The sequence below is a fragment of the Odocoileus virginianus genome, chromosome 20, assembly GCF_023699985.2.
Source record: "Odocoileus virginianus isolate 20LAN1187 ecotype Illinois chromosome 20, Ovbor_1.2, whole genome shotgun sequence".
NCBI classification, from domain to species: Eukaryota; Metazoa; Chordata; class Mammalia; order Artiodactyla; family Cervidae; genus Odocoileus; species Odocoileus virginianus.
In genome coordinates, this window is record NC_069693.1 from 6621867 (window position 1) to 6641874 (window position 20008).

A 20008-nucleotide genomic window follows, 5' to 3' on the forward strand; every position below is an offset into this window, starting at 1 on the left:
GAGGTCCCAGGAGCCTGCCCATGGGTCCAGCTTTACAGCGAAGCTTCCAGAACGGATGGCGACAGAGAGTGGAGGAGTGATCTTGGGGCAGAGGACAGAGGGCGACCAAGGACATGGGCGAGGGGCACCCCGTTCATTAGCAGGACTTTCTCTGCACCTCGTTTCCTCATCTGCAAAGTAAGGCTGATTTACTAACACCGGCTAAGAATTCTGGGCTTCCCTAATGGCTCAGAGGGTAAAGAATCTGCCTGCAATGCAGGAGACCCGGGTTCGATCACTGAGTCAGGAAGATCCCCTGAAGAAAAGGACAACCCACTCCAGTATTCTTGCCTGGAGAATTCCATGGACAGAGGAAGTTGGCGGGCTACAGTCCATGGGGTCCCAAAGAGTCAGACACAACTGAGTGACTAACATGCTCACTTCAGTTCATAACATTCATATGAAATGACAGTGGTTAGTATCCCCATTTTCTGGATGAAGACATCAAGGCCCAGAGAGGTCAAGTGACTTGCCCAAAGTCACACAGCCAGCAGCACACACAGCACTTAACCTCTGCAAAGTGGGACTGAGCGCGTTCCTTACATATAGTCTTCCTCCCAACCCTCAAGGAAGATGCTCAGTCACCACCTCCATTTTATAAACACAGACCAGAGGAATCAGGTGCCCTGCCCATTCCTTCGCGGCCACTGGGACACAGAGCCGACCTGCGAAACCCATATGTGGAGTCAGCCAGGAAGCGGGAACCGTCTTAAACTTCAAGCCGCTGGCTGAAGCCACTGTCCCCAAAACACTGCAGTGTGTTCATACAGCCATACATGGACATACAATTTCCAAAAGTGAGATGCTTTGAGAGCCATCTGTTTAATTCCGTGACTCTTTGCTATGGCAGCCTCCCCTGGGGTCTCCTGTCTGTGGTGTGGGAGAGGGATAGGTATCTGGGGGACCCGACTAAGGTGAAACTGAGCTGGGGATAGATTTCACTGGACTTCTGTGGGATATTTACAAGGTTGGCTGGCACGTCTGTGTATGGTTAACGGGGATGGCGAGCTGGTTGGGTGCAGGAATTGCTTCTGGCAGCGCTGGTTGGGCATAAAGACAAGAAGGCTAGGGACATGGAAGTCAGAGCATGATATCACATGTCCAAGGGAGCTTGGCATCAGAAGTATGGAGTAGGGGAGGAGACTCAGGTTTTTGTTTTTTACTTTTTGGTATGGGTTTCCCTGATGGCTCAGACAGTAAAGAATCTGCCTGCAACATAGGAGACTTCGGTTTGATCCTTAGGTTGGGAAGAACCCCTGGAGAAGAGGATGGCAACCTGTTCTTGACAGAATTCCATGGACAGAGGAGCCTGGTGGGCTACAGTTCATGGGGTCACAAAGATTCAGATACAACTGAGCAGCTAACACTTTCACTTTCTTCACGAGGCATGTGGGATCTTAGTTTCCTGACCAGGCATGGAACCTGCGCCTCTTTGCAGTGGAGGCATGGGATTTTAACCACTGGACTGCCAGGCAAGTCCCTAAAATAATGGCTTTTAATAAAAAGGAGATGAGGTGGGTATTGGACCCAGTGAGGTTGAAACCCCGGCTGACTTACACAGGCCTTTTCTGTTAGTTCTTCCTCATCTGCCCAGTTGACAGATGAGAAAACTGAGGCCCATTGAAGGCTGCAGCTTGCCCAGGGATCTCCCAGTGGTCTTCCTGAAGGCCTCCACCAGCTTCCAAGATTTGAGGGATGGGGAATTTCTCCAGGGCTTGGAATCAGGCTCAGGCTTGCAGGAGAAAGACAAAAGCTAGAGTATTGTTTCCTCTACGTGGGATCCCAGGAGGGTTCTGGGGAGCCGAGGTAAAGCTTGGCCCAGCCAGCCAGGGGTGCCAAAGGGCAGGGTCCCAAGGGGTGGGGAGCTCAGAGGAGGCTATGGAGGAAGTTGGCAGGTGGGCTATGGTCTACTTGCCAAGGCCCCTTTTGTCCCTGGTGAGGGGACTGGGAAGGAAGGGCTGGTTACCTTAGAGGGGTGGTGGCAGGGGCTTTGCAAGTCCTGCTTCTTAGTATCCAAAGTGGGACAAGTGTGAATAAGAGTGTGGTTCTGAGGGACTTCCCTGGTGGTCCAGTGGCTAAGAGTCCAAGTTTACAATGCTGGGGGCCTGGTTTCAATCCCCGGTCAGGGAACTAGATCCCATATGCCTTACTCAACTAAAGAGTTCTCAAGTCACAACTATAGATTCCACATGCTACAATGAAGATCAAAGATCCTTCATTGTAAGACCCAATGCAGCCAAAACAAATAAATATTTAAGAACAAATATTTTTTTAAAGTGTGGCTCTGAAGCTGAGCGTCTCAGGTTCAGAGTCGAGCTTTGGCACTCTCTAGCCGAGGTAAGGCCCAGTGCTTGATCTCTCTGTGGCTTGGTTTCCTCAACTGTAAAATGGGGATAGGAGAAGTCACATGGTGTCTTGGTTAACAGCATAAACCCTGGAGCCAGAATCCATGAGTTTGAATTCTTCCTCCCTCCAGCTGTGTGGCTGTGGGTAACTTACTTGACCTCTCTCCGCTTCAGTTCTTTCATCCATAAAATGGGGATAATAAGTAAACATTACCTCATAGGATGGTTGTGAGCATGTAAAAAGTGCTTAGAACTGAGCCTGGCATAGGAGTATGAATTTTATAAATGTTTCTTAATTTTTAGTGGGAGGATTTAATGCACCACTTGACTTGCAGTCGAGTCAAGATAGAATTTGACTCGTCCGCATTCAATAAATCTGGACTAAAATTATTGTTGTTATTATACCCAGTAATAGAGGCAACACTAGAAGTTGTGTGAGCCCAGAGGAGAGGTTACTTGGCACAACCTTTGGCACACAGTAGGCCCTCAGCACGTTGTAATTAACTATTGTTCAGTGATGTCAGAGGTTGAACACAGGGGTAGGAATTAGTAATGTCACTAGTTGTCAGGCAGGTTTAACCCAGTGGGTGGGACTATGAGGTCATCAGTCACTAGGCAGATTAGCTGCTAAGTGCCTGGGTCTTGGCTCCCCTGGGTCCCCTGAGTTCTCTCTGGGCCCTGGGCAGCAGATCTCACCTCTCTGAGCCTCAGTTTCCTCATCTGACACGTGAAGATAACAGTAATCTCAACCTCGGGGTTTTAATCCTACCTAAAGATTAAAAGGGATAATATATGTTAAGTCCCTGACTCCTGACTGATGCTCAAGACACTGAAGCTCCCTTTAGCGTTCAGTTCTATTTTAGACTTTGATCTCACCAACAGCTCCGTAAGGAAGAAATGTCCTCCCCCAGCTTATGGAAGAGGAAAATGGAGTTGTCAACGGGGAAAACATCCTGTGCCCTGCAGGAGTCCCCGACTGTGGCTCAGCTGGTAGAGAATCTGCAATGCGGGAGGCCTGGGTTCAGTCCCTGGGCTGGGAAGATCCCACTCCAGTGGGCTACCCACTCCAGTATTCTGGCCTGGAGAATTCCATGGGCTGTATAGTCCATGGGGTCACAAAGAATCAGACACGACTGAGCGACTTTCACTCACACCATCCCCTTCAGCACAATCTCCAAACTGGGGGACCAAGCCCCACCCCAGGAAGCCAGGGAGGAATCCACAGTGCTAGGACATTGTTGGTGCCTAACCAGTATTTGACTGACTGAATGAATGAATGAATGCAGGTGAATGAATGTATGAAGGAATGAATATGCGATGAATACATGAATGAATGAATGAATGCGTGAACGTGTGAGTGAATGAAGGGGGTCACCTGGAAAAAAAGTTAAGGAAAGGTAAAGAGCACTTCTTACATCCGTTCATGTTCCTCCAGGGTTCTCGTTCCCCAGCATTTTTAGATTCCCCCAGGGAGATGTCAGAAATTCCCAAAGCCCGGCCTCATTCCAGGTTAACAGTGTCCAAACCTCACCGCTGCGCCCTTTGAGCCCAGAACAACCAGCTACTCAATAAATGACTGAGCATCAATATTCAATAAACAATCGAGGCGTGATGGGGGCGAGCTGGGACCTCCCTGTATGTCACGAGGCTACAGGTGAGAAAATGGAGGTTGAGGGAGAGGGAACCATGTGACAAAGGCCACTTGGCAAGCACCAAGCAGAGCTGAGATGTGACCTTGAGCCCCGCAGACAGTCCCGTTCCGGATCCTCCTTCCTCACGTCCCCCACTCCCGCCAAAGCCACCCAACGCATCGAGCACTATTCCAGCCTCTGGCCTCTGTATCTGCGTTCCTCCCACCAGGAATGCTGTCTCCCTGCCGGTCCCTGCACTTGAGCATGGTGGCGCGGCTGGGGTTGGGGGAGTGGAGGGCCCGGGATCTAGAGTCCTGCTTGGCTGAATCTTACTGTGTATCCCAGACAGGTGCTGTGCACCCCGTCTTCTCTCCCCACCTGGTAGATTAAATCTGGCCCCGGGGTGACCTTGCCTCTCCCTGGTGACCTGAGCCCAGTTGGTTTCCAGGTCAGCTCCAGGGCCTGGTGGCACGCAGGGATCGCTCGGCTGGAGCCGAGGAATGAAGGTGACAACTGGGCTGGGGGGCAGAGGCCTGCAGCAGGAGGCACAGCAGACAGCTCACGTGATGGGCAGTGGGCCAAGGTCATAATTAGCCCCCTCAAAGGGGCCTGGCCTGGGACTTCCCTGGGGGTCCGGTGGCTAAGACTCCACACTCCCAACGCAGGGGGCCCCAGGTTCGATCCCTGATCGGGGAACTAGATCCCCCATGCCACAACAAAGACCCAGCACAGTCAAATAAATTAAATAAAATAAATAAAAAATTAAAAAAAAAAAGAAAGAAAAGGCCTGGCCTGCCCTGCTAGGGAGACCCCGGGACACAAGACTACAAATGGCCCAACCTGGTGACCCTCCTTCCTGGCACCCCCGACCTCCCAGCCCCTCAGGCGCTGGCTCTTCCTCTCAGCCCCCACTGCCCTGGGCCAGCTCAGCTCTCCTCCTTGCCCTCGGATCCTCAGCCCAGCCTCCTCCCCAGTCTCTTGGCCTCCAGTCTCTCATTCCTGTTCATCTCCAACTGGCCCAGAGCTCAAGGCCCTACACAGCCTGGTGGAGGGGAAGTGTATCAGAACTTGGATGCCATCCATCAATATTTTTGTTGCATGGACTTCCCTGGTGGTCCAGTGGCTAAGACTGTGCTCCCAATGCAGGGGGCCCGGGTTCAATCCCTGGTCAGGGAACTAGATCCCACATGCCGCAACTAAGACCTGGGTGCAGCCAAATAAGTAAATATGTGTTGAAGAAATAAAAATAGCACTCCTAATGCTCCCTGACCTGACACTCCTCATTCCATCATGAGCCTTAATTCGTTTATCCCTCAACAACCCTAGGAGGCCACCTGACATTGCTATCCCCGAGTTAACAAATAAGGAAGTAGAGGCTCAGAGAGGCAACGTCACTAGGCTGATATCACACAGCTGCAGAGGGCAGAGCTGGGGTTTGAATCCAGGCAGTGTGGCCCTGCAGTTTGCACCCTGCACCGCCCCTTGCTGTGGGGGTAACCCCTCCCCAGTCATCATTCAGGTGTCCTCATCCTGGGCACAGGCTGCAGAGGCTTGAGGGTGGAAGGGGGTCAGGAAGACACAGATTTGACCTCGGGCAACGCACATAACCTGTCTAAGTCTGTGTCCGCCTCCTTCCCCTTGGTCGCAGGACCATTTAACTCATAGGTGTACGTGACCATTATTAGTATTATATTGTATACCAGGGCTTCCCAGGTGGCTCACTGGTAAAGAATCTGCCAGCCAACGCAGGAACTGCAGGAGACGTGGGTTCCATCCCTGGGTCGGGAAGATCCCCTGGAGGAGGGCATAGCAACCCCCTCCAGCATTCTTGCCTGGAGAATTCTGTGGGCAGAGGAACCTGGCGGGCTACAGCCCGTGGGGTCGCCAAGAGTCAGACACGACTTAGCAACTTAAACAGCAACGATAATTGTATGTTGATAGACTTCCATGAAATACGTTAATATAAGCAAAGATTTTAAAGCAGAGTTTCTCCCTCTCCTGGGAATTCACCCAAGAGAAACAAAAACTTATGTTCACATCAACATGAGTACTCGAGTGTTTATAGCTGTCCTATTCATAATCTCCCTAAACAGGGAAGAACCCAAATGTCCTTCAGCAGATGAGTGGATAAACAGTGGTACATGCACACCATGAGATACCACTCAGCAATGATGAGAAACAAACCTTTGACACCCACCACACACAGATGGTTCTCAAAGGCATTGGGCTAAGTGAAGGAGGCCAGTCTAAGGAGGTCATGATTTGTATATTTCCATCTATACGCCTGTGCTGGGCTGAATGATGGCCCCCAAAGAGGTCCATGTACCAGTCTCCGGAACTTGCAAGTGTGTTCCATTGCTCCACAAAAGGAATTTTGCAGCTGGGATTATGTTAAGAATTTTTAAAGTGTGTGTGTGTGTGTGTGTGTGTGTGTGTGTGCTTTAAATTTTTTGACTGGGCCATGTGGCACATGGGATCTTAGTTCCCCCACCAAGGATCAAACCCGCATCCCCTGCACTGACATTGTGGAGTCTTAACCACTGGACCACCGTGGTTAAGGACTTTGAAATGCGGAGAGAATTTAGTGTGCCCCGAATTACAAGGGTCCTTCTAAGAGGCAGGCAGGAGGGTTAGAATCGGAGACAGAAGATATAGTAACAGAAGCAGAGGTCCAGAGAGGAAAGAGATTGGAGGAGGCTATGCACCTGGCTTTGAAGATGGAGGGAAGGGCCACAAGGAAAGAGAGGCAGGTTGCCTCTGGGAACTGGAAAAGGCACAGAAGGAAAGGGAGGAACGCCCCCTGCTGACACTGATTTTAGCCCAGACTTCTGACCTTCAGAAATGGATGAGCACAAATTCATATTGCTTTAAGATACTCGGTTTGTGGCAACAAGAAACGAATGTGTCATTTTGGACAAAAGTCTGGCGACTTCCCTGGTGGTCCAGTGACTAATACTCCGCGCTCCGGGTGCAGGGGGGCCTGGGTTTGATCCTTGGTCGAAACTAGATCCCACATCCTGCAACTAAAGATTCCATATACTGCAACTAAAAAAAAAAAAAGAATAGAAAATCTGCAAGCTGCAATGACAATAGAAGATTCTGCATGCCACAGCTAAGACCCAGTGAATCCAAATAAATATTTGTTCAAAGGTATTTGGACAGGGAATAGATGAGTAGCTGTGGGGTGGGAGTTTGGCAGTGGAAGGGAAGAGGGCAGCTAGGGATGGGGGAGGGAGGGATCGCTACAAAGGGGTGATGATGTGGGTTTGTACCCTCATTGTGGTGATGGTTACACAAATCCATATATGAGTTAAAATTCATAGAGCTATACACTCCCCCACACACAAAAATCAATTTTACTGATTGATTTAAAAAAAACACAACACCTCATTATATAAATACTTAACTCCCACTAGCCATTATTATAACAAGACATCCTCTTGGCCAGCATCCCTCTGGCAACACAGGGTTTTGCGGCAACGCAACTCCTGCCTACCTTATCGGCCTGCCTTGGATCTGCTGTGTGACCTGAAGTCACTCTTAAACCCTCTCTGGTCTCACTTGAAGAATGGGCAGGGATGCGGGCAGAGCCCAGGGGCCTCTTTCCCAGGGACCTACCTCCCAGTCTGATTCCAAAGAGCGCTCCCCATGTAGGGAGCTTCAGGCCTTTTGCCCGAGATGAGGCAAATTCATTCATTCAGCCCACAGGTATGCGTCCCTGGTATGTGCTGGGGGGATAGAAAAGTGAGTGCAACTGACAAAAAGTGAAAAAAAAAAAAAAAACACAAAAACCCTAGTGCCATTTACGTTTGAATGAACAATAAAATGAACCCAATATGTTTTAAATGTAGTGTATGGGATGGTGATGGGGGAAAAAATGAAGCTGCTGGGGGGAAGGAGGCATCTAGGGTTGGAAGGGTTTGTAATTTGAGATCGATGGCTCCGGGGGTGGGGGTGGGGGGGTGTCTCTCTTGGAGGTGATTTTTGAGCAGACCTGCAGGAGGCGAGGGGAGAGCCGTGTGTGGGTACCAGAGGGAATCCTGGGTGCATAGGAAGGGGGAGAGGGCAGGCTACTGGGACTCTGGAAGCTGGCGGGAGGAGAACTCTCCCACCCCCTCCGCCCCCGACTCCCGCGCTTCCAAGCACGCGATGCGGCTGCAAGGAGCGTATTTCCGCCTTTCCGCAGCGCGGTGCTGCTGACTCACAGCGGGTGCCTGCGGTCAACTCGCCTGCCTGTCTGGGGAGAGCGGTGCCAAGGCCCCTCAGTGCGCCTCAGTCCCAGGACACCCTGCGCAGTGGCAGCCGCCCTCCTTTGCCTGGACTGTTCTCTTTCCCCTCCCGAAATTCCTCCGCTTGGAGCCCATCTGGGGCACGCGCCCCCGTCTCCTCCGGCCACCTCCACCTCTGTGGGATGACTCACGCCTTGGCCAGAGCTCAGAGAAGCGGGCTCTTCCCCCCTGCTGCTGTGGGCTGCGGCAGGCAGCCTGGGAGATGGGATCAGAGTAACCTCTTTGGGAGATCATTTGGCAACATTTGTCTTATGCAAGCCACCTCCCGCTGAAGCCGACCTGGTTGATGTGCTTTTTCACCCCGGCGGCATCCTGTGTCCTTCTTTCACGGCCCTTTTAATACTTAGTTACTATTTTCTTTGTCTAGTAGTAGAGCTACAAGGAAACAGAAATTGTGCGTCTCCCGTGTCCCACCTCCAAGAACCAGCATCAGGCAGGCGGCACTCCATTACATATGTTGGAGGCACAAACGAAGGTGACTTCCAGAAATTTATGAGATGGGTGCCCTTGAGGAAGTGAGGTGGTGTTGTAGGTACCAAAGTACTAATTGCAATATTGTTTATAAGAGGCATAAACATGTTGTTCTCTGAACAACAAGAGAACAGGTTAAATACATCAGAACTGGGTGAATAAATCACTGGCCGGAAAACGTTGGAATCCTGCCACTGCAAAGGAGGCGTTTATGTTTTGGTAGGGATTTGGGCTACACATGTATTTCTCAAAATGGCACCCTTAATAGATTTGTGCAGTGTACTGTATATAAACATCATCTATTTTCAAAAAGCCCGCAAACAAGTATTGAAGTCTATTTTATAATATGCAGCCTGGAATGCTTAAGGTGAAGGGTTTCCACGTCCGCAGTTTACTCCTTGGAAATGCATCACCAGTAAGAATTGCTGGATGGATAGAAGGATGCACAGATGTATGAGAAAACAAGTATAATCAAATTGTAGGGGTAGTGGATATAGAGCAGGTGTGCCATGGATGAGTCCTTCAAAGTTTTTATAAGTCTTGAAATTTTCATAATAAAAGGCTGGAGGAGTAAGGAGATGGCATTTATTTGGGAAGATGTCTGAGATATTGCAGAGAGTGAAAAGACGAGGGGCAGAGCCAGAAATAAAAGTGTCTTAATTATGTTTAAAAAATAAGTAAGTGGGACTTTCTGGGTGGTCCGGTGGTTAAGACTCCACTCTTCCATTGCAGGGGTCATGGGTTCGATCCCTCTTTGGGGAACTAGGATCCAGCAGCCATAAATAAATAAATAAAAATTTTAAAATAAACAATAACAAATAAATAAGTAAAGACAAGATACTCACTTAGAAATCTTCTGGCAGTATAGCATTAAAAGTAGTTACTTGGGGGATGGGTCTGAGGTGGCTGTGAGAACTAGAATTTTCCTTTTTATGTCTTTCTGCACATCTTGAATTCTGAATTGTGAGCATGGCAGCTGTGACTGCCAGGTGCTTGCCCTCTGCCCCATGGCTGGTGGGATCAGCTGGATGTCTCCAGAGACTTGGGAGTCAGGGGTGGAGGATGGCAGAGCCTAGACCCGGCATCACGTGACCAGGAGAGCCCGTCTGGGGTGAAATGTGAGCTTGAAATGAACTTCAATGGGTAGGTGGGGACGGGGGAGAGGCCAGGGGGCAGGCAAGGGGAGTTTAAGTCCCCTAGACTGCCTGGATATAGCACAGGCATCTTTTTCCTTTTTTTTTTTTTTAAAGAAAATCTAATTAGGAAAATAAATTTTTAGATCGCATCTCTGTATCTATTGATCATCTGGGTTTATTAATAAGTTATATGTATTTATCCTCTGGGTTTGTTAATAAGTTAATGGCCTCCCCCAATGCTGCCATGCCAGCTTCAGGGGACCCCTATATTACCAGCTTGATGTGAAACCTAACTGTCCTTACAGAAGTACATGCCATCCTGTTCACGGTGTGGTCACTGAGATTTCTTCTCTGCTGCCCTTTGTCCTTCTTCTAAACAATATCGATATCAGACCTTACACCTTAGTCTGCATCTGGCTGACGTTTTATTAAGGTGGTCTTTTCAAATCTGTAGCCCTCTCCTTTTTAAAAACAGCTGCCAGACCATTATTTACAATTGCTGAGGTATAAAGTGTCTATCAACAGATGAATGACTAGAGAAGATGTGATATATATATATATGGAATATATATATGGTATTTATATATGGCATATACATATATGGTATTTATATATGATGAATGGATAGAGAAGATGTGATATATATATATGGAATATATATATATGGTATTTATATATGGAATGTACATATATGGTATTTTTATGTGGAATACTACTAGGCCATAAAAAAGAAAGAAAATTTTGCCAAAATGGCAATATGACTGGACCTGGAGAGCATTATGTTGAGTGGAATGAGTCTGACAGAGAGAGACAAATACTGTAGATATCACTTACATGTGGAATCTCAGAAATACAACTAATTAGTGAGTGAAACAGAAAGAGCAGACTCATGGGCACAGATAACAAGCTATCGGTCTGCAGTGGGGAGAGGCAAGAAGGGAGGGGCAACACTGGGGCAGGGAATTTTTTTAAAGGTTATTGGTTGAGGGTGACGTATCTACCCTGCTATGTATGCAACAGATAACTAATGAGAAGCTGCTGCATAGCACCGGGGTCGCCACTCGGTGCTCTGTGGTGACCTAAGCGGGAAGGAAATCCAGAGAAGGGGGGGTGTATGCACACATAGGGCTGATTCACTCTGCTTACAGTAGGAAGTAACACAACACTGCAAAGCAACTGCACTTCAATAAAAAATAAAATAAAATTTTAAAAAAATTATAAAAGAGTTATCAGCCATGAAATCAAAAGATGCTTACTCCGTGGAAGGAAAGTTATGACCAACCTAGATAGCATATTAAAAAACAGAGACATTACTTTGCCAACAAAGGTCCGTTTAGTCAAGGCCATGGTTTTTCCAGTGGTCATGTATGGATGTGAGAGTTGGACTATGAAGAAAGCTGAGGGCCGAAGAATTGATGCTTTTGAACTGTGGTGTTGGAGAAGACTCTTGAGAGTCCCTTGGACTGCAAGGAGATCCAACCAGTCCATCCTAAAGGAGATCAGTCCTGGGTGTTCATTGGAAGGACTGATGCTGAAGCTGAAACTCCAATACTTTGGCCACCTGATGTAAAGAGCTGACTCATTAGAAAAGACCCTGATGCTGGGAAAGATTGAGGGCAGGAGGAGAAGGGGATGACAGAGGATGAAATGGCTGGATGGCATCACCGACTCGATGGACATGGATTTGGGTGAACTCCGGGAGTTGGTGATGGACAGGGGGACCTGGTGTGTTCATGAGATTACAAGGAGTCGGACATGACTGAGTAATTGAACTGAACTGACTGAACTAAACTGAAAAGAGTTATTATGAGATTTTATGAAACTGTGTGTGAAAGTTTTGAAAATTATAGAATTTAAAGAATCTTTCATTCAATAAAAAACATTTTTCATAGCTGCAAGACAGACATCCCATTTCCACCTTTTAGACATTATTTTCCTGTTGAGAAAAACTCCTAATTTGCTTTTTCATGTTTTCAATTATTTTAATGATATATGGAAATTACTATCACCTAAAGTTTTGGAATCATTATTTTTCTGCTCATGAAAAATAACATATAGGACATTTGGAAGATACAAAAATAATAGAGAGGAAAATAAATGTCAGAGGCAATTCCCCTACTTAGAAACAAATGACTTTGTTTCTCGAAACCTCTTCATTTTAAGTGAGTTTTGACAAATGCATACTACCTCCAAGTAGTCTAAATCTCTATCACAATACACTTAAAAAAATTTTTTTTGGCCATGCCGTGTAGTATAGTATGTGGGATCTTAGTTCCCTGACCAGAGATTGAACCCACATGCCCTGCATTGAAAGCACAGTCTTAACCACTAGACCACCAGGAAAGTCCCGTTATCATGATACAGAATAGTTCATCACCCCAGAAAATTTCCTCTTCCCAGTTAGCCCCCGCCTCGAGGCTATCAGTGTTCTGATTTTTCCATCATAAATTGACTCGGCTTGTCTTGGACCTTCTAGAGCCAACAACTTATAGAAAGTGCTCTGGCATCTCACTTTTGTGGCAGTTGTTCAGTCGTGTCCAACTTTTTGCAAACCCATGGACTGCAGCGCGCCAGGCTTCCCTGTCTTTCACTGTCTCCCGGAGTTCGCTCAAATCCAGGTCCATGGAGTCAGTGATGTTATCTAATCATCTCTTCCTCTGCTGCCTGCCTCTGCTTTTGCCTTCAGTCTTTCCCAGCATCAGGGTCTTTTCCAATGATTGGAAGGACTCATGCTGAAGCTGAAACTGTAATACTTTGGCCACCTGATATGAAAAGCCAACATGCCGTAATCTGTCCACACCATCAAATTCTACTCAGTCATAAAAAGGATCAAACTCTGTATGTAATGTACACTTATGTTTATACAAGGATGCATGTCAAAGAGTATTATGTTAAGCAAAGTCGGATACCAGTGTGCCTGTTTCCAGCTTCGGCTAGTGCCCATAAACCCACTGGGACCATCCTTTGCCTTCGTGTGGCACCCCCATTCTCATTTCTCTTGGGCTACTTATTTAGTAGCATCGGAATTGCTAGGGCATCAAACTCTTTGGATTGTAGTAACTATAGATTTTGAAATCTGATAAGGTCAATTCTTCCTCCTCGTTCCTCTTTTTCTACTTGGCTCTGCTTGCACATTTAAAATCTATGCATACTTTTCAAGGACTCTGATTTATTTCTCTGATGGTGGTGACAGAGGACAATCTAGCTCTATCTGTGGATTACTCTCTTCAAAATCTCAGCGTTCTTTGTAGTGCATCCCTGGCTCTCTCCTTCGAAGCCCAGCAGATTCTTTGTGGGCTTGTTGACCTGCGCTGCCCGCCTTTCTCTGGGTTCCCACACCAGCACAGCCAGGGTTATTCTGCTCCCAACATCAAGTTCAATTTGTTCCCTACACACTTCATGCTCCACTACACCACTGGAACTCTGCATGTGCTGTGCCTTTAGCCTAAAGGCTAATATTTCAGGTATATTGGGTTAAACAAAATATATACTTAAAATTGGGTTTCCCAGGTGGTGCTAGTGGTAAAGAACCCTCCTGCCAGGGCAGGAGACATAAGAGATGCAGGTTTGATCCCTGGGTCGGGAAGATTCCCTGGAGGAAAGCATGGCAACCCACTCCAGTAGTCTTGCCTGGAGAATTCCACGGATAGAGGAGCCTGAAAGGCTACAATCCATGGGGTCACAAACAGCTGGACACATAGCACACATACTTAAAGTTAATTTCATCTGTTTCTTTTACTTTTTTTTTTTTTTTGGTAGGACTAAGAAAAGGTTTACCAAGGGAGCCTGGGTTATGTATCTATGGGCAGTGTTGGTCTGGATGGTGGTCAGACCACAGACTCATTGACCCTATTTGAGTTGGACCAGCCTCACTCCTAAGTTGCTGGCCACAGAGGGGTAGCCCCTCCCTCTAGTTCAAGGCCCCCCTCTGATCTCTTTTTCTAGCATGGAGATAAAGAGCAATATTTCTGGAACAAATCCCAGATTGTCTGAGTCCTCTCCGGGGCCTCAGTTTTCCCATCTGTAAAATGGGAACCCTGACACCACCACCCTCACAGGGCTGTTGTGAAAATGGGGAAGGTTCACCCAGACAAAGCTCCGAGCACAAGCCTGGTGCGTGGCCAGTTCTTGGGAAGGTCATAATTATTACCATCTTTCACCCCGTCCCCACCCTTTTTGGCACCCGGTCTCCTGGCTCAGAAGTGGTCACGGGAATCCAAGAAGGAGGAAGGAAAACCCCGTGATCCCTGACTCAGCAGAGAACGGCGAGTCTGGCCTGTCCCGAGACATCACCCATTTCATGGATGTGGAACTCCCAAGAGGATCCTGTGTGCCCAGTGGGTTCCATCTGGCGGGTGACAGGGGCCGGATTTGAACTCAGGACTGCCTTTCTGCGGGCTGCGTGACTCCTGACACAGGCATTCTTGTCTGCGAGGGCAGAGTCTTCAGGGGCTCTGGTCCAGGTACCCCCATGAGTAGTTGGCCACACCTCTATTAGGCCCTTTGATTCAGACCTCCCAGCGAGACAAGGGCCTGTTGTGGGGGTTTTTTGGCTGTGCTGGGTCTTAGTTGTGGCACGCAGAAGCTTTAGCTGCAGCATGCAAACTCAGTTGCGGCATGTGGGATGGAGTTCCCTGATCAGGGATCGAACCCAGGCCCCCTGCATTGGGAATCTTAGTCACTGGACCACCAGGGAAGTCCTCAGGGTCTCCCTTCTTGTCTTGGCGTTTGATGCCACTGACGGTCCACCAGGGCCCACTCTGCCTCCCTCAGAGCCTACCTTCTGCAAACTGGGCTCCTCTGATCTTTCCAAGTGGGTCCTGGATGCTCCCACTTCCTGATCCCTACAAAGGACCGCAGCCACAGGTGGGATGCAGGCACGCCTCCCACTGCCCCCTTCTTGGCCTCTAGAGAGCAAGTGGAGACCGAAACACATCCTTCCCTCCCGTCTCCCAGCCTGCGTCCTCTGCAGTGAGTGGTGGGGAGAAGGGAAGGTAGGAGCAAGGGGCTGTGAACATCTTTCTCTAGTTCTTCTCAGGGCATCTGATTTATTCATGGAGGTCCAGAACCCCACATCCTCTCTGCCTGCCCAAATTCCACCCAGGCAACAAGTTCAAGGTTTGATTATGTGTTTACTGCCTTAAAAAAAGGTTTTTTTTGGGGGGGCTGCACTGTACAGCACGGGGGATCTTAGTTCCAGAGACCAGGGACCGAACCCCTGCCCCCTGAAGTGGAAGCACAGAGTCTCAACCACTGGACCACCAGGGAAGTTTCCCTGTTTATTGCCTTTAGTTTTAATGGCCCCCTTCCCCTTAGGAAAAGCAGCTTGGTGACTGGCAGAGGTGAAGTCCTAAAATCATCCTAGTAGCTTGGCCCTCCCCAAGGAAGGAGGAGCCGGGGCTGTAAAACCTGGGTTGGTGAACTCAGAGGGTGAGATCTGAAAGGACCTTGCTTGGGGTTCTCTAAGATCAGAGGAAGGAGGGGAGGGGAGGGGTGCAGCAAGCACAGGTCCAAACACCCAGGAGCCTTCCGGCCTTGACCCCCTTGGGAAAGGGCTGGTTAAGGTGCAGCCCAGCGCACAGCATTTTCCAGGAAACGCAGCAGAGAGTACACTATACCTACTAAGCCTCCCGTCTGGGCAGGGCTGACTCGAGGATCCACCTGCTTCCTCATCTTGCTTATTCCCAAATTCCCTTTGAAACTGCCCACTCCTTCCAGGGTGTGACAGAATCAGGCTGTCCCGGTTCAAGTCCTGACTACACCTTGCTTGACAGCTGTGTGACCCTGGACAAGTCACTCAACCTCTCTGGGCCTCAGTGACCTTCAACCTAAATAGAATGATCATAGTTAATGATTCACATGGCTTAATCTCAACCGGTTGTTGGGGATTAAATGACATAATGGGTGGAAGATACTCAACAAAGTGATATTAAAAAGATTCTCTAGGGATTACCATCCTCTGGGCTTGTCTCTGCATCATCTCTGCCTCCTGAAACTTAGCATAACTGCCTGGGTTTTGCTTACCTCTTGCTTCTAACTTCTTCCTCTTAAAATTTTAGTTTTGCACTTATGAGCCCTTTCTAGTCCGCTGGATACCTACAAGTCTCCGTGGAAAACATATAACATTTCTAAACCATAATTTGTAATGTGTATGTATGTGGTACTCAGTCATGTCTGACTCTCTGCGACCCCACAGACTATAGCCCACCAGACTCCTCTGTCCATGGGATTCTCCAGGCAAGAATACTGGAGTGGGTTGCCGTTTCCTTCTCCAGGGGATCTTCCTGACCCAGGGATCGAACCTGGGTCTCCTGCCTTGCAGGCGGACTCTTTATCATCTGAGCCACTGGAACATTCCAAGCAGTATGCCTCTGGGCTCCTCCCTATACCGTTGGCCTCCCCCTTCAAGCATCCTAAATTAAATCCTTACCAGTCTTTTTTTAAAAAATTAGATTACAAAAAAAATACTGTGTGTTTTTGTTTGTTTGTTTGGGTTTTTGGTCACACTGTGCGACCAAAAATGATTTCAGCATGTGAAATCTTAGTTCCCCAATCAGAGATGGAACCCACATCCCTTGACTTAGAAGCCAGGAACCTTAACCAGTGAACCGCCAGGGAAGTCCCAGTCAATGGTTATGCCTGTATTCAAAAAATGATACATGGCATAGCTTTCCTGGCTTGGGAGAGTGGGAAGCTTAAAAATGGAAGTGGGCTGTAGTCAGTTCCTGGGAGTTGCTTCTAGCCCTTGACCTTGAAAGTCATTCATGTCTTCCAACCTCCAATAGCCACTGTCCTCTTTCTCCAGTCTCCTCCCCTGCATGCCCCGCCCCCCACCTGTCTTCCAACCCTGAGTCATCCTGCCAGCACCAGCTCCAAGCTTGCCTCATCTCTCCTCCATTCATTTGTTGACAGCATTCTCAGAGCCTTCTCAGGACCCCCCGCCCCAGCAGAGGACGGCAGAGGTGGCCCCAACTCTGTCCCTGTCTCTGGACGGGTCCACCTTTGAGTACCATGGCAAGTGTTTGAAGCCAGAAGTATGATCAGGAAACCTACCTATGGGGGCCAAGAGTCTCATATTGGGTAAGGACTTTGCCAGGTGAAGGAGTGAGGTCATTCCAGGAGCAAAGGCCTGAAGGTGTGAGATCTGGATCAGACAGAATGCGGAAGCTGTCAGGTGAGGCCCAGGCAGCTAGGAAAGTGGAGGATGGAGCTGGGGGAGAGGTGTGTGCGGAGAGGCACTCTCACAGAAGGAGCATGGGCAGCGGCGGGGCCCAACCTCACTCCCCCATTTTAAGCCAGAGCAGCTGCATTTTGATCTCTATTACATATTTTGGCTTGGACATAAGACTTCTCCTGGACAAAGGAATCTGTGTCTCATAAAGCTTTTGGAAACCATTGCTGTGGATGTTAGGGATTCAAGAAAGGCACTTGAGCTGGGGCGATGGTCAGCGGGTAGGTGTAGAGACCTCTAGGAATCTCTGCAGAGGAAACCATATATGCAAAGGCACTGGGGCAGGGAAGAGTGAGGTGTACGCAGGGAATTCGAAATGCTGGGGTAGACGGAGTGCAAGTGAAGGTGGGGACTGACCTGGAGAGGCCAGGGTGCCGGGCCCTGGAGGGCCTTGGGATTGGGGAGAGTGGAGGGGCAGCTCTGGGAAAGACTAGGGGCAGGGAGGCCGGGGTGAGGCTCAAGGAGCAGATGAGGTCAGAGCTGGGCCATGCAAATGGAGAGAGTCAGGGAACAGGAGTGCAGGGCTGGGGAGTGACAGGATGTGGGAGGGAGAGGAAGGAAAGAAGGATGATGCGGGTCGTGGTGTCTGGCCTGGGGACTGACGGGGGCCAACCCTGAGAAGACAGCCTGGGAGGCGGGTAGTTGTGGGGGAGCCACCGAGTTCCCACCCAAGCTGGGGATGTCGTGTGTCTGAGGGGTCTGCAGCGGGAGGTCCAAAAAGGATGGTGAGGGCCCTCATGAGAAGCATTCTTCTGGTCCGGGGGATTCCAGAAGCTCGTGGAAAGGAAGATTTTCAATCCTAAGGCCACTTCCCAAGGAGTTGCAGAATTCAGGTCTGTAAGTGCGTCATAGGTGTGGGTTATGTACCCCCATTTCACAGATGAGGAAACTGAGGCTGGGAGAGGACAAATGACTAGGTCAAGTTCACTCACTGAGAAAAGGCTGAGGATTGTATGATCAACTGGCTGCGTGGGAGCAAAGTGGAGGGGGGCTGCCAGGGCCTGGTGGGAGGAAAGTCTTCCAGACATGAGAACCCAGAAGCGGAACCTATTTATCTCAAGAAGGAGAAACTGCAGAACCCAGGGGACCCGGAGAAATGAATGCAGAAGAGAGAATGCTGGAGGTTTCCTCAAACAGAGCTGGACACTGCCCGGCGGCCACTCTCAGTCCGACAGGTCCAGAGATGTCGTGAGGCTTGTCCATGTCACACAGATATCGGGACTCAACTACTCCAGCCTCTGGAGTTTGGGGGGAATGGGGGCACAAGGGTGAGGGAGGGGAGGGGAAGAACCTGAAACAGTACAGCCAGGGGTGGCTGGAGGGGCTCCGGAGGCCAGGAGAGACTTGCCTGGCAGAGTGCAAGATATCGAGGGGTGGGATCATCTAAACAGCTCGCTGTGTGATCTTGGGCAGGCTGCCTGCCGTCTCTGAGCCTCACTTTCTCCTCTGAGAAATGGAGCTGTGGGGGTATCACGAGGCCCTTGAAGAGAGGGTTAGATGGACGGTATTCAGTCCGCTTCTGGCTGTGTAATAATCATGGTCCCATTACTTTCCCTCTCAGCCTCAGTCTCCCCACCTGGAAAGTGGGGGACTATAAAGTGTCTGAGTCATGCCTGGGAACACAGGAGTCAGGCTTCCAAAGTGCTGAGAGCTCTGACCTAAGCACCCCCAGGAGGAGTCAGAGGCCCCTCCCCTGGGCCCCCGAGTCCCTCAAGACACAGCTTCGGACTCGGGGACTCAGCTGTATCTGTATCCAAGCCCGGCTCACCCCTGCTCTCCCATCCTCCCCCAAACAGGGCAGAGCCCCCTGGAGGGAAAGCACCCCCACGTGAAGGACTTCTGGGGGGGAGATGTCTGGGAGGAAAGCGGGGACAGCAGGCCCTTCTGTTTCCCTGGCAACGACGGCGCACCCAGCCCCTGCTCTCCTCCGGTCCTACATTTGACACACGGGGAACCTGAGGCCCCGAGAGGGACAGGACACCCCAAGCATCTCAACAGGTGGCTCAGCACCACCTGGGTCCTCGAACCCCCTCGCAGGAGGGACCGGCACCCCAGGGCGGCCACGCCAGCCCCAGCCCAGCCGGTTCGGAGGCTCCGGGAGCCCTGGGCCTCCTCTGCAGAGGCCCCTGGCTCTTCCCCGCAGGCCACCTCCTCCAGGGGGCTCCCCGCGCACTGCCCGCGGGTCTGGGCCTCACCTGATCGCCGAGATGTTTTCCTCATAGGGTTCCCACTCGGCCTGGTTCCCGGGCTCGGCAGGCTCACCCATGGCAGGCGGGCGAGGCTGGGGAGAGGAGGACGCGCTGGGAGCAGACGGCACGGGGACCAGGTGTGTGCACCGGTGGCGTCTGCCACCCGGGGACCGCCAGGTGCCTACCTCCACGCCCAAGGGGAGGGGCCGCATCCAGCCGGTTCTCCCAGCTGCTACCCACGCCTCCAACAGCGGGGAGAGGCCAGGAGGGAGCCACCCTTCTGAGGGTGGAGAGGAGGGGTGACGGGCACCTCCTGGGCACCGTGCCAGGGGATGGGGACAGAGTCCGGGGGAGTCCCAGACCACGCCCCGGGACCCTCGGGGCGCGCCTGTGACCCTACGGAACCTCAGCTCGCTCATCTGATCAAGGAGCTAGCCCCATCTCAGAGAGTTCATTCATTCCTTCATGCCTTTATTCATTCAAGAAATATTTATTGAGCGCCTCCTGTCTGCCAGGCGCTGTTGGAAGGGTTGGGATGCTGCTGGGAACCAGACAGACAGAAACTGCCCTCGTGGGCTGACATCTCCAAGGGGCACGCATAGAAACAACCAGGCTGAGATAGGGCCAGGGCCGCAGGGGCACCGACGGGAGAGAGAGGCCACCGAGACAGGGTCAGA

General features: G+C 50.1%; 1 protein-coding gene across 1 annotated transcript in view; it reads right to left on the bottom strand.

Annotated features, from left to right (window-relative positions):
• Positions 1 to 19559, bottom strand: part of SULT2B1 (sulfotransferase family 2B member 1) — a 36868-nt gene extending 17309 nt beyond the window's left edge. Inside the window, exon 1 of the mRNA XM_020888149.2 lies at positions 19338 to 19559. Coding sequence (XP_020743808.2) covers positions 19338 to 19543 — 206 coding nt within the window. The 5' untranslated portion in view covers positions 19544 to 19559. The remainder of the gene's footprint in view (positions 1 to 19337) is intronic.
• Between the last annotated feature and the right edge of the window lie 449 nt (positions 19560 to 20008).